The 14,409-nt window shown below is 51.1% G+C and overlaps 1 protein-coding gene across 1 annotated transcript; it reads right to left on the reverse strand.

Moving 5' to 3' along the window:
- Positions 1–2,634: 2,634 nt before the first annotated feature.
- Positions 2,635–6,228, reverse strand: FZD2 (frizzled class receptor 2). The gene has a single exon (XM_086357347.1). It carries the CDS (start codon positions 5,676–5,678, stop codon positions 3,981–3,983), a length of 1,698 nt encoding a protein of 565 aa, XP_086213473.1. The 5' UTR covers positions 5,679–6,228; the 3' UTR covers positions 2,635–3,980.
- Positions 6,229–14,409: the final 8,181 nt, after the last annotated feature.

The raw sequence follows: 14,409 nt of genomic DNA on the forward strand, positions 1-14,409 counted from the left end.
TGCAGTGATTTTGGAGCCCAAAAACAAAGTCTGACACTGTTTCCACTGTTTCCCCATCTATTTGCCATGAAGTGATGGGACCAGATGCCATGATCTTCGTTTTCTGAATGTTGAGCTTTAAGCCAACTTTTTCACTCTCCTCTTTACTTTCATCAAGAGGATTTTTAGTTCCTCTTCACTTTCTGCCATAAGGGTGGTGTCATCTGCATATCTGAGGTTACTGATACATGCAAAATTGTTTTCACCAAAGTCTGGCCATTTTTTCCCAGGAGAATGTCCAAAGATACTGCAGTTTCTCAGAGGAGTCAGCGGAAATTTAAGATTCATTTCAAGGTGAGAAGACTATGTCCGGAGAAGGAAGGGACCTACTACAGTGAGTAGTGAGTTTACCAAAGGGACAATGCCTTGGAAATGGTAGGAACTTGGGCTCTCCTCCCCCAGACATGTTCCCCAGGGCACCCTGGGACAGCATCTCCCCAATTCCAGAATCCAGCTCAAGTCTAGGATCTCAACACCCTCTTGGAGAGCTTTTTGGAATGATCTAAATTACAGATTCCACTGATCCTCACTCTTTGAGGATGTTCAGAAGAATTTTATCTTGGAAAACCTTAAGTGTTCTTTTCTGGGGCACTTTAAAGGACAAAGAATTTGCAGGGAAAGGAAGCGTCTTTAGGAGGGGAGTCTGTGATGGGGGGAGTCTCATCAGTGAAGCAGGGGAGCTGGAGGACCAAGCACAGTTGCTGCTTTGTGGGATGGGGTGCGGGAAGGAGGGCAGGTAGAAAGCCTCTGTGGTCTGACACCTGCCCAGGGCTGGGGGCCTCAGGTGAAGGGCTTTCTTACTTGGCCCTTGATCCTCCACCAGACAAAGCTGCCCTCTTCCGGAGGGAGGGCAATACCAACCCACTCACAAGGGGTTGAGGTCGACCCAGAAATCTGCTAAAGCAGACCTGGGGCTCATGAGTTTAACTAGGTTTTCCCAGCTAGGGAGTGGAGACAGATCCCTCTCCAGCGGTGGCAGTGAGCTCAAGCGGTTCACTTATGGGTCTCTTCTCCATGGCACTTTGTCCCCTAAATCCTGTACACCAGCAGTCCCCAAGCTTTGTGGCACCAGGGAACAGTTTTCATGGAAGACAAGTTTTCCATGGACCAGGGTGGGGTGGGGGATGGTTTGGGGATGATCTGTGCACAAGAGATTTATGGTGCACTTTATTTCTATTATTATTCCAGCAGCTTCACCTCAAACCATCAGGCATTAGATCCTGGAGGTTGGGGACCCCTGCTCTACACCCTCACTGTAAGAGTTATTTCATTAGACCAAGGAGAGCAGCCAGAGAGAAAGTTCCCCACTTTCCCTAAGGTAATTCAGTCTTCGGCTACCCCTCTGGAGAAGGGGAGGGCATCTAAGAGAGAGATCCTTTCCTAGCGAGGCAATTATCTTATTATCTATCCTCTCCCTAGCTGTAAAACCTATTTTTCCAGTTTTCTCAGGTTCTTTTCCCTCCGTTGGCAGACTTTGAGGGAGGAGGGTTGAGAAGGATCTTTACCAAAATTCACTCCCTCCCACCGGGCTCCGGAAAGAAAAAGGTAATTGTTGCTAGTCTACCATCCCCTCCTGCCCTCAGCATGAGGGCCCACCGACAAGTGTACCCAGGGTACAGGGGCCTGGGGTCTGGGAGGCAGAGGAGGCTTTTCCCAAATCTTCAGCAAAGACCAGCACTCCTCTTCCCACTGGGCTCCAGCTCAGCCACTGGAAACCACCCTCCCCCCATCCCCCCTTTCGCAAGCTTTGGCCATTCTTTCCGGGAGAGGCGCTCACAATTTGTTTGTAATTTAACTCTTTCCTGCAGCCTTTGTGGGGTTCCTTTAGAATCTTGCAACAAATGGAGCTACAGGGTGGTGCCACCTCCCTGGCCTGCTTCTTTGATAGTGGAAGGTAACTCCCCATTGGGACTTCACACATATCATCATTTGAGAAACGTCTAGTTTTAACTTACAACATGGGCCACTGCTACAAATCATCTAGAGGAGGGTTATATATTTTGGGAAGGGGGGTTTTCTGAAATCCCCAGGCTTCATTCAATTCCAAACAAAGCCCCACATACGTGTTCAATTACCACCAAACATTTCCAGGTCCCCTCCCCCAACATAAACTAACACACGCCAACACTTCGAACTAGGGGTTCTAACTTACTTTCTCCCTTGTCCCAAAGACTGCCAACAAAGGGTGTTAAGGCACCATTTTCCCTACCACCGTTTAGCTAAAAAAGCAAGATGGGAACTGGGAACCTCTTCTCCATCCTAGCCCCAACCAATCAGGTCAGGGGGAGATGGGAGGAGGAGGTGTGGTTTGGTTAAACTAATAAAATGTTACAACCCTGTTAAATACAATTAAAGGGCTAGATCTCTAGAAGATAATTAAATGCACTTTATTATGATGATTATTAGCTTTTAATTTGCACTATTATCAAGACACAGGAGATGGTGAAAAGTTGAGTTATGGGGGCAAACTTGTTTCACCCCAGCCCTTGGTCTTCAAATCAATCCATTGGAATTAAAATTCTAAAATACTTCAAATATTTGGTTGAGGGAAATGATGTGTATTGGAAACTGCAGTTCTCATACCAGCATGAATGATACTTTAAGAAAAGTCTTGACTTTTATTTGGGGGGGTATAAGGGGAAGACAGAAAACATCTGTTATAAACATTCTATCAATCTTGTGATAGAGAATGTCATGTAAACACTCAACCCCATCCCCACAGTCACAAAGAGCCTGCCCAGAGCCTGTGTCCAAAGCAAAGATACCCACTTCTCCCCTCCCCTCCCTTTTCTGGGCAAGTTTGAAAAGAAACCAGTCTTTTGTCAAAGAAAAACTAAAAATCCCACCAGCCCGTCCATCCGTTCCCTCCCTCCAACCCAACCCATTTTATTGCTTTTTGAAAAAAAAACCAAAAACCCACACGGACCACACAAACCACCCACAAACGGCTAACCTGGATGCCAGAGGAGACATTCAGTTGGGGGCGGGAGTGGGGGAAAGAGCAGGCGTGGAGTAGACAGCAGGGGAAAGGACAGAGATGCAAGGTATCTCCAGACCTATACATCTGAGAACTTGATGATGCTCCCCCTAAAAACGGAGGCAGTCAGGATCCGTACTCAACCTAGTGGGGTGGGGGTGGGGGTGGGGGGTTGTTTCAAAACACACATCACAAAGCACTTTCTGCCCACTCCTAGAGTTCCGGGCAGCCAGTTGAAAAGAAGAAAAGTCAGAAGAGAAAGATCTTCCTGCCAGCAGTGGGGTGGGCCTGGGATGGGGGTGTGTGGAGGCCATTCCTCACTCGATCTCCGCCCTCTCCCCACCACCCCACCCGTCGGTTTGGGTTAGATTTTTTTTTTCCCTCCACGTCTTCATCTCCGTTGGGAGGTTTCCAAAGACTGAGTGAAGGAGACAGCACAAGTGAGGAGAGAAAGGGGGAATGGGAAATCAAAATGAATCCAAGTCTTGTTCAAAACTATCCAACAGCTTCCATAGGCCCAGCGTCAGTGAGAAAGCTCACAAATTTGGCTTGAGAAGTTGAATGTGCCAACTCCTCAGAGCCAACACCTCTTCCAGCAGGCCCGGCCCTGTCAAACCAGGGATGGTGTTTGAAAGGGCCCTGGAGAAAGGAGAGAACCCCTCAGATCCCCCACCCCCTACTCCTCAGGCCCTGGCGCCCTTGCCCTCCCCCCTTTTTTTTTCTTTTAAATACAAAATATATAATTAAATTTACAAAGACTATTTACAGTTTTAATTACAAACCTGGTGGGGCTGTTGGGCAGAGTTTTCTTTAAAAAGCGACCTAAAAAAGAAATGGTTTCGATTGTTCTTTATTTAAAAAAATAAAATAAGGAGTCTGTAGGAGCCCCCGCCCCACCCCCTCCCCGCGGGCGGTGAGCGCGCGGTGCGGGCCCGGCCAGGGACGCGGCGCACAAGCGCCGGGCTCACACGGTGGTCTCGCCGTGCCGGCTGTTGGTGAGACGGGTGTAGAACTTCCTCCACGAGTGCAGCGTCTTGCCGGACCAGATCCAGAAGCCCGACGTGATGCCCACGATGAGCGTCATGAGGTATTTGATCATGTAGACGGTGAAGTCGGGAGACATGCGCGGCGTGTAGTGCGCCGGGCACGGGATGGCCAGGCTCTTGCAGTGCTGGCTCACCCACGAGCGCTCCCAGTGCTCTCGGAAGGCCTGCTCGTAGAAGTAGCAGGCGATGACGATGGTGGCGGGCACCGTGTAGAGCACCGAGAAGACGCCGATGCGCACCATCAGCCGCTCCAGCTTCTCCGTCTTAGTACCGTCGTGTTTCATGATAGTACGGATGCGGAAGAGGGACACGAAGCCGGCCAGGAGGAAGGACGTGCCTATGAACAGGTACACGAAGAGCGGCGCCAGCACGAAGCCCCGCAACGGGTCCAGGCTATTGAGGCCCACGAAGCACACGCCGCTCAGCAGGTCGCCGTCGATCTGGCCCATAGCCAGGATCGTGATAGTCTTGACGGCGGGCACGGCCCACGCGGCCAGGTGAAAGTACTGCGAGTTGGCCTCGATGGCCTCGTGGCCCCACTTCATGCCGGCCGCCAGGAACCAGGTGAGCGACAAGATGACCCACCAGATGGAACTGGCCATGCTGAAGAAGTAGAGCATCATGAAGAGGATGGTGCAGCCCTCCTTCTTGGTGCCCTGCACCACCGTGCGGTAGCCGTCCTCGGAGAAGCGCTCGTTACACACCACGCGCTCCTGGAGCACGAAGCCCGCGATGTAGGCCACCGACACCATAGTGTAGCAGCCGGACAGAAAGATGATGGGCCGCTCGGGGTAGCGGAAGCGCTGCATGTCCACCAGGTACGTGGTGACGGTGAAGAAGGTGGAGGCGCAACACAGCACGGACCAGGTGAGGATCCAGAGGCGCGCAAAGCGCGTCTCCTCCTGTGAGAAGAACATGGAGCCATCCGGCCGCGCCGGCTCGCAGGGAGCCGCGCAGTCGCGCTCGCCCAGGAACTTGTAGCTGAGATAGGACGGCACCTTGAGGACGCGCGGACAGTGGAACGGGTGCTCCAGCGTGGCATAGCGCGGGGGCGAGCCGCCGCCACCCGGGCCGCCCGGGGTGCCCCCCGCACCCGGCTGCAGGCCGGGCGGCGGCGCGGTGGTAAGAAGCGCTGGCGCGCCGTCCTCCGAGTGGTTCTGGCCCACGCAGATCTGCTCCGCGCCGTGGCGAGGGAAGTGCTCGCAGCGCAGGCGCTCCGGCCACTGGAAACCGAACTTGTTCATGAGCGCCTCGCAGCCCTGGCGCGCGCGCTCGCAGATGGAGCGGCACGGCGGGATGGCCTGCTCCAGCACGGTGCACACGGGTGCGTACATCGAGCACAGGAAGAAGCGCAGTTCGGGCGAGCACTGCACCTTTACCAACGGGTAGAACTGGTGCACCTCCAGTCCGGCGTCCTCTTGGTTCGTGTGGCCCAGAAGGTTGGGCATGATGGTCTGGTTGTAGGCGATGTCCGTGCACAACGGGATGGAGATGGGCTGGCAGAAGCCGTGGTCCGGGATGGATATGCCCTTCTCTCCGTGGAATTGGGCCGGCCCGGCGGCGGGCAGTAGCAGCAGCGGCAGCAACAGGCGGGGCAGGGCGCTGCGGGGCCGCATGCTGGCCGCCGCCCCCCACTCGGCTCCCGGGCGCCCCCCCGCCCCCGCCCCCAGCCCGGAGACCGCGCGCCTTCCCCGCCGCCTCCTTGCCGCGGCCGCAGCCTCCCGCGCCTCTTTGCAAACTTTGCTCTCGGCTGCCGAGTTGGGGAGGCCGGGCGGGGGAGGGGGGCGGCGCGCCTGCCCGCTAGCTCGCCGAGGTCGGACTGAGCCGCCGGAGACACCGCGCGCGGCTTGCCCTCTCTCCTCCTCTTCCTCCTCCTCTCGCCTCTCCCCTCCCTTCTCCGCCCAGCGACTCCTTTGTGCCTTCCTCCAGCCCTCACCTCGGCCTCTCCGATCCCAATTAGTCGGTTTCAAGGGGGCCCCCGCCGGCGGCCCCGCCCTCTCCTCAGCCCCCCAAAAAAGGGATCCTTGAAACCGCCCCGTCGAGCTCTAAGCACCATCCCAAAATGTTCTCTCGGCCAATGAGATTTAAACCCGAGGACCAGCCCCGAGGGCTGGATTGGTCAACCACAACATAATGAGATCAGAAACCAGATGCCAACAAAACTTTCCCCCCCTCCTTTTGCTTTTTAAAGAGACAAGCTATTATTATATTAAGGGCTTTTTGCCCAACACGGGATTTCTCTGGAGTCTCGGCGGCGAGATTCGGAGACACACGTTCCTCAGAACTGCGGAGGCCCGCGTCACTCAGCCCTGGATCACTCTTCTTCCCGGGGCCACGGAGCTCTAGGGGTACAGCCTCTTTAAATCCGTGCCTCCGCGCCTGCTCCTCGAACCCCACTTATTTCAGTCCAATTTTTCAGAACAAGTAAAAATAAATCTCAAATTTGAAAAAAAAATTGTTTAAGGGAGATTTTTTTTTTAATTAAGCTAACAGTTTACAAAGACGCTTCTCTCAGCCCATTTTCATGGCATCCAGACAAAAGTTTCACGTCGCCCTATATGTAGACCTCTAGGAGTTTGCCTCGCTTCTCCCTCTACATGCACCCTTAAATAACCCTCTGAAAAATGAGAGCTTGTCTCTTTAAGAGGCTCTTAAAGGGGCCTGGACTCCGGGGCGTAATTGCCCCGTAGCGAGCACAAAGGAGCCCATTATGGTTCTTTGTGTTCGGTGGCACCTCAAAGTGAGAAAACTCAGGAACTCTAAGGCCCTGAGCCGGAGGGTTGGGGCGGGGGTGGGAGGGGGTGAGATGAAGGAGAATGGCCTAGAGCTGCGGCTTCTCCCTCCCCTTTCTTCCGAGGCAAATCTTAATTATGCAAAGTAAAGTTTAGTTGCCATAAAGAGGAGGTCTTAATCGGAGGTTAATGGTGGGGGGTGGGGGATGACGAGCAGTTTTCAGGGAAGAGATGGCTCTTTTAGGCCGTTTGGGGGAATTTTCCTCCTCTCTCTGCACCTCTGCCTCCGCCCCCTAAAAGCTTCCAGATATGGTCTCCTGGGAGAGAGGGGAGTTTTACCCAAATCTTAAGTGATTCCACACCAGAAAGGGGTGGTGTGTGTGGCGAGGAAGGAGGGGGGGTGGTGTGTGTGGCGAGGAAGGAGGCTGGGGGTTGTGGTAGTTGGAGTGCCCCCCCCCGCAACACACACACACACACACACACACACACACAGTGCCCCCCCCCCGCAACACACACACACACACACACACACACACACACTTCTCTCACCTGACTAGGGGGTGGAAGGCAGTGGCCAGCAGGGTTCCGGTTGGTTTAGAAAGGTTTTCTTCTTGGTTTAGAAAGGTTTTCTTCTTTTTTATTCATTCTTGGATTTTAAGTTTGGTGGGGAGGGAGTTCTGGGGCGGAGAGGGGGAATTTGCATGTAAATCTCCTGGGCCTGGTGGTGGATGATGGATCAATTATTTCTATTGTTTCTCAGTTAGGGGAGGGAGGCACTTAAAAAGAGGAAAGAAACTTGAGTTTAGAAAATCTCCTTCTCTTCTCTATATGGTCCAAATCCTCCCAGCCTGGCGAGCTGTTTCCTAATTCAATCTAGAAAAGGATTGCTTTAAAAACAAGACAAAAAACCAAACAACAACAAACGAAACCTAAAAGGAAAAAAAAAAAAAGGAGAGATTAGGAAAAAGGAAAGAAAATTCTCAGTCATAGATACAAACAATAGATCCAGGTTTGATAGGATTCAATTTTTTCCCCCTCCTTGGTTGAATGAAATACGGATTTTCAGGTTCTTTACAACATGAAAATTGGCCTTATCATTTCCTGGAGAGGTTGACTTTTCACAGCTTTCGGAAGAAAGAGTTCCTTCAAAATCAGGGAGGCTATGCCTTAGCTCTTCCGTTTTATTTTCATTTCACCCACAAGTCCACCTTCACCCCAGAGCAGTCTAGGGATGGGAACATTGTGCTGTCTTGCTCTGTGGGGCCCAAACTAAGCCCAAGGTGCTGTGCCTTCAAATCTCCCCTCTTATTCTACCCCTAGGACATCTAGAGCTGGTACCAAGCCTCTGAGCTGAACAGTGAAAAAAAAAAAATGAGTAAGGCACACTCCTCCACTCCACTCAGGAAGAGCTCACAGTCTGATAGGAAATTGAGAGTAAATCTCCAATAGAAATGCAGCATCTTCAATTTCCTTCCATGACAAACCTGTTTTCCTACCCTAGGGCCAGGCTTGAGTGCCAGTTATCCCTTCCACCCCCAAGGCAAAGTGGGAGCTGAAGCTGCAAAAAGAAAAAAGAAATGAAAGACATTCATTCATACAGTCAACCTTTCTGTATGCATCACACTTTTACTGAGTTTTCTGATTTTAAACCACTGTGGTAGAGGTTGTGGCCAAGACAGAGAAAAACGGCAGCATCCCTGCCCTTGAAGAGTTGAATTGAGGTGGTTGAACCTAGAGCTTGTCATTAAGAGTAAAATAAGTCGAAAGAAGAAAAACAAATATCGTATATTAACACATATATATATGAAATCTAGGAAAATGCTACTGATGAGCCTATTTTGCAGGGCAAGAATAGAGACACAGACATAGAGAACTAGACTTGTGGACACAGCAGGGGAAGGAGAGGGTGGGAAGAACTGAGAGTAGCATTGTAATGTACACATTAGTGAAAGTGAAAGTCACTCAGTCGTGTCCTGAGTGACTGTTTGTGACCCCACGGACTGTAGCCCGCCAGGCTCCTCTGGTCATGGGGTTCTCCAGGCCAGAATATTGGAGTCGGTAGCCATTCCCTTCTCCAGGGGATCTTCCTAACCCAGGGATCTAACCCAGGTCTCCGCATTGCAGGCAGACTCTTTACTGTCTGAGCCACCAGGGAAGAATGATATATATACATTACCATGTATAAAATATGATAATATAGCAACTTATATAGTGGGAAGCATAATTGGGAAGGGAATTTGAGTTGGAGAGGGCAGAGGAGTGGGAAGTTGTGGGAGAGATTCACAATCATCAAAGTCACTTAAATTTATGTAAAATGGCCACAGGATTCAGTGCTACAAAGGGAAAGGCGGTGGTGCTAGGAGGCCTCTGTGGTTGGAGTGAGGAGTTAAACAGGATGAAACAAAGGGAGGTCAGCAGGTGTCACACCTTCAGGGCCTTGCAGACCAAGTGTTAGGTGCTAGACGTAGAAATATGACCTTATAATCTCAAGGTAGGGATAGGCATTTCAGACAGAGGGAATAGCATGTGCAAGGGTGTAACGTGGTGAAATGGATGGACTGGGCAGGGGGCACAAGTGTACAAGTACTTTGGTCCTGTTAGAGACCCATGTACACCTGGGAGAGTGACAGCAGAGGAGGTTTTAAATAAGGCAAGACCTGAGATACTGTGCACACAATCTGGACTCCTGGAGATAGAGATGCACTGGCGTATTTAGGGAAGCAAAATGTTTTTTTCCCTCTTAAGTTTTAGATGGTATATTTGGACAGTTAGGTGGAGCATAATTTGAGTCAGCTAAGTCAGAGATTCTAGTTAGCAATAGATCATAAGAGATCAGGCAAGAGATGCTGAGAGCGTGAACTGAGCTGAGGCAGTATAGATGAAGAGAGAGTGAGGGAGGAGCCCAACCAATGTTTCTGACTTAGATGACCTGATGTCATTAACCAGGATAGGAAATGCAGGGACAGGAAGATAATGAGCATAGTCAAGCGAGGTCAAGCCTATATTATGTTCAAAAGAAGATTGTATGTTCAATAGAAGGTGACTATTCTAATACAGGGCTTTCCAGGTCGTGCAATGGTAAATAATCTGCCTGCCAATGCTGGAGAAGCAAGAGACTCAGGTTCAATTCCTGGGTTGGGAAGATCCCCTGGAGAAGGAGATGGCAACCCACTCCAGTATTCTTGCCTGGAAAATCCCATGGACAGAGGAGCCTGGTGGGCTACAGTCCATGGGGTCGCAAAGAATCAGACATGACTGAAGCGACTGAGCACACACACACGTTCTAACTCAGGGGCTTGGAAGGAGCTCTTGATGGATTTAGATCTAGTACCTTTAGCTATAGTTCAAGCTATGAGAGCAGCTAAGATCACCTAGGGAAAGGGGAAGACTCAAGTTTTGGGGGCATCAGCATTTAAGGACCATGGGCTGTGGAGAAGGGAGACAGAGAAGGAGCGGTGGGGCCAGGAGACATTCTAGTCAACAGAAGGATGTCCCTGGCTTGTTTTTCCTGGGTCTTGAGACCCTCAAGTCAGAATTTTTTAATTTACCTTGTTTCAGTTGTGAGACTGAAATGAGATAGATTATGGCACTTGCTTGACCTAATGCTAGGCAAAAAGCTTGGTGAGTAATAGCTATTATTTTAATCCAACAAATTATTGAGCATCTACTATAGGCAGAGTAGACTAAGTCTGCAGAGACCTAGGCTGCAGGTTCAGGGACTTAAAGTCTAAGGGGTGATGGTCTGCAGAGAATTGGGCTGATTTTCCTTCCTGAGAAATATTTCTGGTTGGTCTGGGGCTTCCGCAATAGACTGGAAGCCCACGTTGCTTCCAATGCCGCTGCCACTTCTGCCCCAAACCCTGGGACACTACTGTCAATTATCTCTTGGCTTACAAATCTGGTATCTAGGATAATTGTTGAGTGCCCACTGGAAAGATGCCACCCACTCCATTCAATGGGAGCAGAAGTCTCAAGTCAACAGGAGAGCAGAATAAATAGCTGGTGGAGAGGAAAGAAGCCTGCTCTGGGGCTCATTGAGTGACCTCAGGCAAGACATTTTCCTTCCTTAGCATCAACTGCCTCATCTGCATGAGGGGATTATTTAAAAAAAAAAAAAAAAACCTACCGATTTTACCTTTGGGCCAGATGTAGGGGGCTGTGAAAATAATACTTTGGGATTATCACAGCTGTCCTTACTAGGTGCCTCCTGGACAAGGTGAAAGGCTTGTGTGCTGGAGCCAGTCAACAATAGCCAACACGCCACAGGGGTACTGAGAGCACAGGGAACTTCTCCCAGCTAAGGAAACCTGGGTGGCTGGGTGGGGAGGAGGGGTCTGCCCACTCTTACAACACAGCCAGGCTTATGGGATCTTAGTTTCGTGACCAGGGATTGACTGGGCCCTCAGCAATGAAAGCGCAGAATCCTAACCACTGGACTGTCAGGGAATTCCTTCTGACCTTTCATTTTGCCAAGAAGAGTCCTGGAAATTGCGTGTGTCCCTGTCTCCTTGCTTACAGAGAAATCGTCCCACCTAGCAGCGTTAGGAGTCCTCCCTTTGTTTCCTCAACCCCGGTCATTAGGTCAGTATTCTTTCCCTTCAGAAGCACTGAGGTCCCTCCACCCTGAAGGGAAGGGGTGTGTGTATCCATTCAGGAGGGGGAGGACTGAGGCTGAGCCCTGAGAATGAGAATCTTCATACCACAGTGAAGATCCTGAGGCTGGAACTAAGACCCAGTGTAGCCCAATAAATATTTTTAAAAAATACTCTGTTCTCAGTGGGGTAGGTTCTGGATGCCTGGTGAAAAACAGATTTGAGTCTTCAGAGACTCTACTTGGTTACCCCCATCTTCAACTTACAAGGTATTCCTCTGCTCTTCCAGAATCTTCCTTGTCTTCCCTGAGCCTAGAATCTACCTTCCGGTGAGATACCAAATTCCTTCTCCCTGAACTCCATCCTCCATTTAGTTCTTCAGGTACAGAATAATCAGGAGGTCTAGGACTCCTGGAACCCCCACTTGTAGATCTCCTTCAGTGCACTTCAGCCTCCCCCCTGACAATTCCCAGGCTGCTCGGCTCTGGGGACAGAGGCGGGTGGGGAATTGGCAGAGTATAGCTCTTATCCCCTTTATCTCTCCAGCACTCTTCCCCCAAGCTCTCTGGATGGCAAAATGGGCCATAAAAGGATTAAACAGATATAACAGATGATGTATTAATTAAGGACTTTAATTAGCCCAGGCCTCAGCCAAGCAAAAGCACCGTGTGGGCTGCTAAGAGCAGACAGGGGAAAAACAAGCTGAAAAAAAGCAGTGCTGAGTTTGGTTAGTGAGGTTCTTGGGGGTGACTCTGCCTTCTTGGCCCAGGAAATAAGTGTCCCTGGGACTGAATGAGACAGATAAGTTTTCTCCTGGAGACTTCTAGAACTGAATGTCAAGAGGAGTGGAATGGGGGAGCCTGAATCATTGACTTGTAGATGCGGAGGGCCCCTCAGAGGGGATGAGTATGGGGGTGCTCACTGGGGAAGGAGAACCGAGACAAAATTGCTTCTAGGTTGGGGGCTCCCCTCCTGGGCCTGCAGAGCATACCCTTCCTTTCCTAGGATGGCACCCCATCTCCTAACTTGCTCTCCCCTCACTTTTTCTTTCTTCCTTTCTTTCTTCTTCCCTCTCTCCCTTGTCCCCTTCCCTTCTCCCAGAATTTCTCTCCTTCTCCTCCAGGCTGGGCCACCTCGCCCCCCTCCCCTTTCTCTTTCCTGTAACTTAAGCTGTTGTTGGGAGTTGGAGGAGCTGGGCTGGTTTGAAAGGAGGCCCCACTGCTTTTCAGGGAGGAATTGAAACCATGGAGCTGGGGGTGAGGGGAGCAGAGGGGGAGGGGGGGCAACTTGAGAAATCAAAGCGGCTGCAGCTCCATCTGGGAAACCAACATTGATTTACTAGCAAGGACCTGGCTCTCCAACCCACACCCCAGCCCCAGCCCTGTCCCTCCCCCTCCTTCCCTGGACTTTGCTTTGTGGTGATAACTGGGGGGATGAGGAGGCCTGACGCCCTCCCCGAGCCTGAAAGCCTGTTCCTGTCCTAGAAGAACCAGCCTGGAGGAGCAATGCTGCCCCCCCACCCCCGGGGACCCTGGCTGAGCAGGGCTGCAGATGCTTCTAAAGGAGCTGGGTGTGGGAGGGGACCCTCAGGAAGGAGGAGAGCCCCTCAGTCCAGGCAGCCTAGCCTCACAGACTCAGCCCTGCTCTGGCTTGAATTGACCTCCTTCCCCAGAGATGTGGGGCTGGGGGTGCTGACAGGAGGAGGCCACCGCTGCTTCATCTGTTGTGGCCTTTCCCTTGGAACAGGGCGGGGTTTTGGGGCCTGGAGTGGAAAGTAAGAACTAGAAAAAGAAAAGGAAAATCTACTTGAGTGAATTCGTTTGTGTTGAAGCTCAGCATGGGCTGTGGACACCCCTGGGTTTGAGGGGAGACTCAAGGCCATTCTAGATGGCAGTGCCACCTCCCTCCTCCCCACCTCGCCCTTCCTTTTCACTTTGCTCTTCTTCTGTCAGGTCCTTAAATTCCTTGAGGTGTAAGAGCTCTCTAAAGGAGCCTCTGCAATGGGAATAGGGTCCCAGGAGTCCTAGACACCACTGCCAGATGGAAGTAGAGATCAAAGTGAGTCACAATCCCAGGAAATGTTTGTGCAGGTTTTTGACTGACTACCTGGTCCTCCTCAGTTGGGGAGAGGGGTTGGTTTTGTTTTGTTTGGTCTGTGCTATGGGCCTGTGGGATCTTAAGTTCCCCAACCAGGGATCAAACCCTTGCCCCCTGAAGTGGAAGCATGGAGCCCTAACCGCTGGACTGCCAGGGAATCTCCAAGGGGTGGGGGGTTAGATCCCTGGACTCATTCCCCTGCACACTCACATCATTGGTATTTTTCAGGGTTCAAGCATCCAAAATTCAGGGCTAACTCTCAGGAAGAAGAGGAAAAAGAAAGTAATAGTCGCTCAATATGTCCGAGTCTTTGTAACCCTGTGGACTGTAGTCTGCGAAGCTCCTCTGTCCATGGGATTTCCCAGGCAAGAATACTGGAGTGGGTAGCCATTCTCTTCTCCAGGGGATCTTCCCAAACCAGGAATCAAACCTGGGTCTCCTGCATTGCAGGCAGATTCTTTACCTTCTGAGAGATCAGGGAAGTCCAGTTCAGCGTGTGCCCCCCACAAATCGAAACTTTTTAGAGCTCGTAGGACTCTATGGGATGGACCCATCAGAGTCAATGGGAGAAGGGCGCCCAGGCAGGATCTGCCTATTAGAAACACAGATTCCTGGGCCCTCCTAATTATAATCCCCAAGTGATTGTGGAATTTTAGTTCCCTGACCAGGGATTGAATTCTGGGCCCTTGGCAGTGAGAGCACAGAGTCCTAACCAATGGACCCCCAGGGTCCTCCCAATTGATTCTTATGCACGCTCTAGAGCTCTCTGTTTTCCAGACCAGTCAATTCGCTTTCAGAGCCCTGGTTAATCTTGGCAGCTGCCCAGGCTTGCTCTGTCCCCCATGGCAAATGGCAGACCCATTCAATCACCTTTCAAAATCTGACCCTGAAGTATCTTTCCAGCAGTAATTTCTCCCGCACTTGCC

Source organism: Bos grunniens, chromosome 19 (assembly GCF_055505025.1).
Source record: "Bos grunniens cultivar Pamir isolate PY7600 chromosome 19, Bosgru_T2T1.0, whole genome shotgun sequence".
Lineage (NCBI taxonomy): Eukaryota > Metazoa > Chordata > Mammalia > Artiodactyla > Bovidae > Bos > Bos grunniens.

Coding starts and splice junctions, on each gene's coding strand:
- FZD2 (XM_086357347.1), bottom strand. CDS start 5,678: ATGCGGCCCCGCAGCGCCCTGCCCCGCCTGTTGCTGCCGCTGCTGCTA.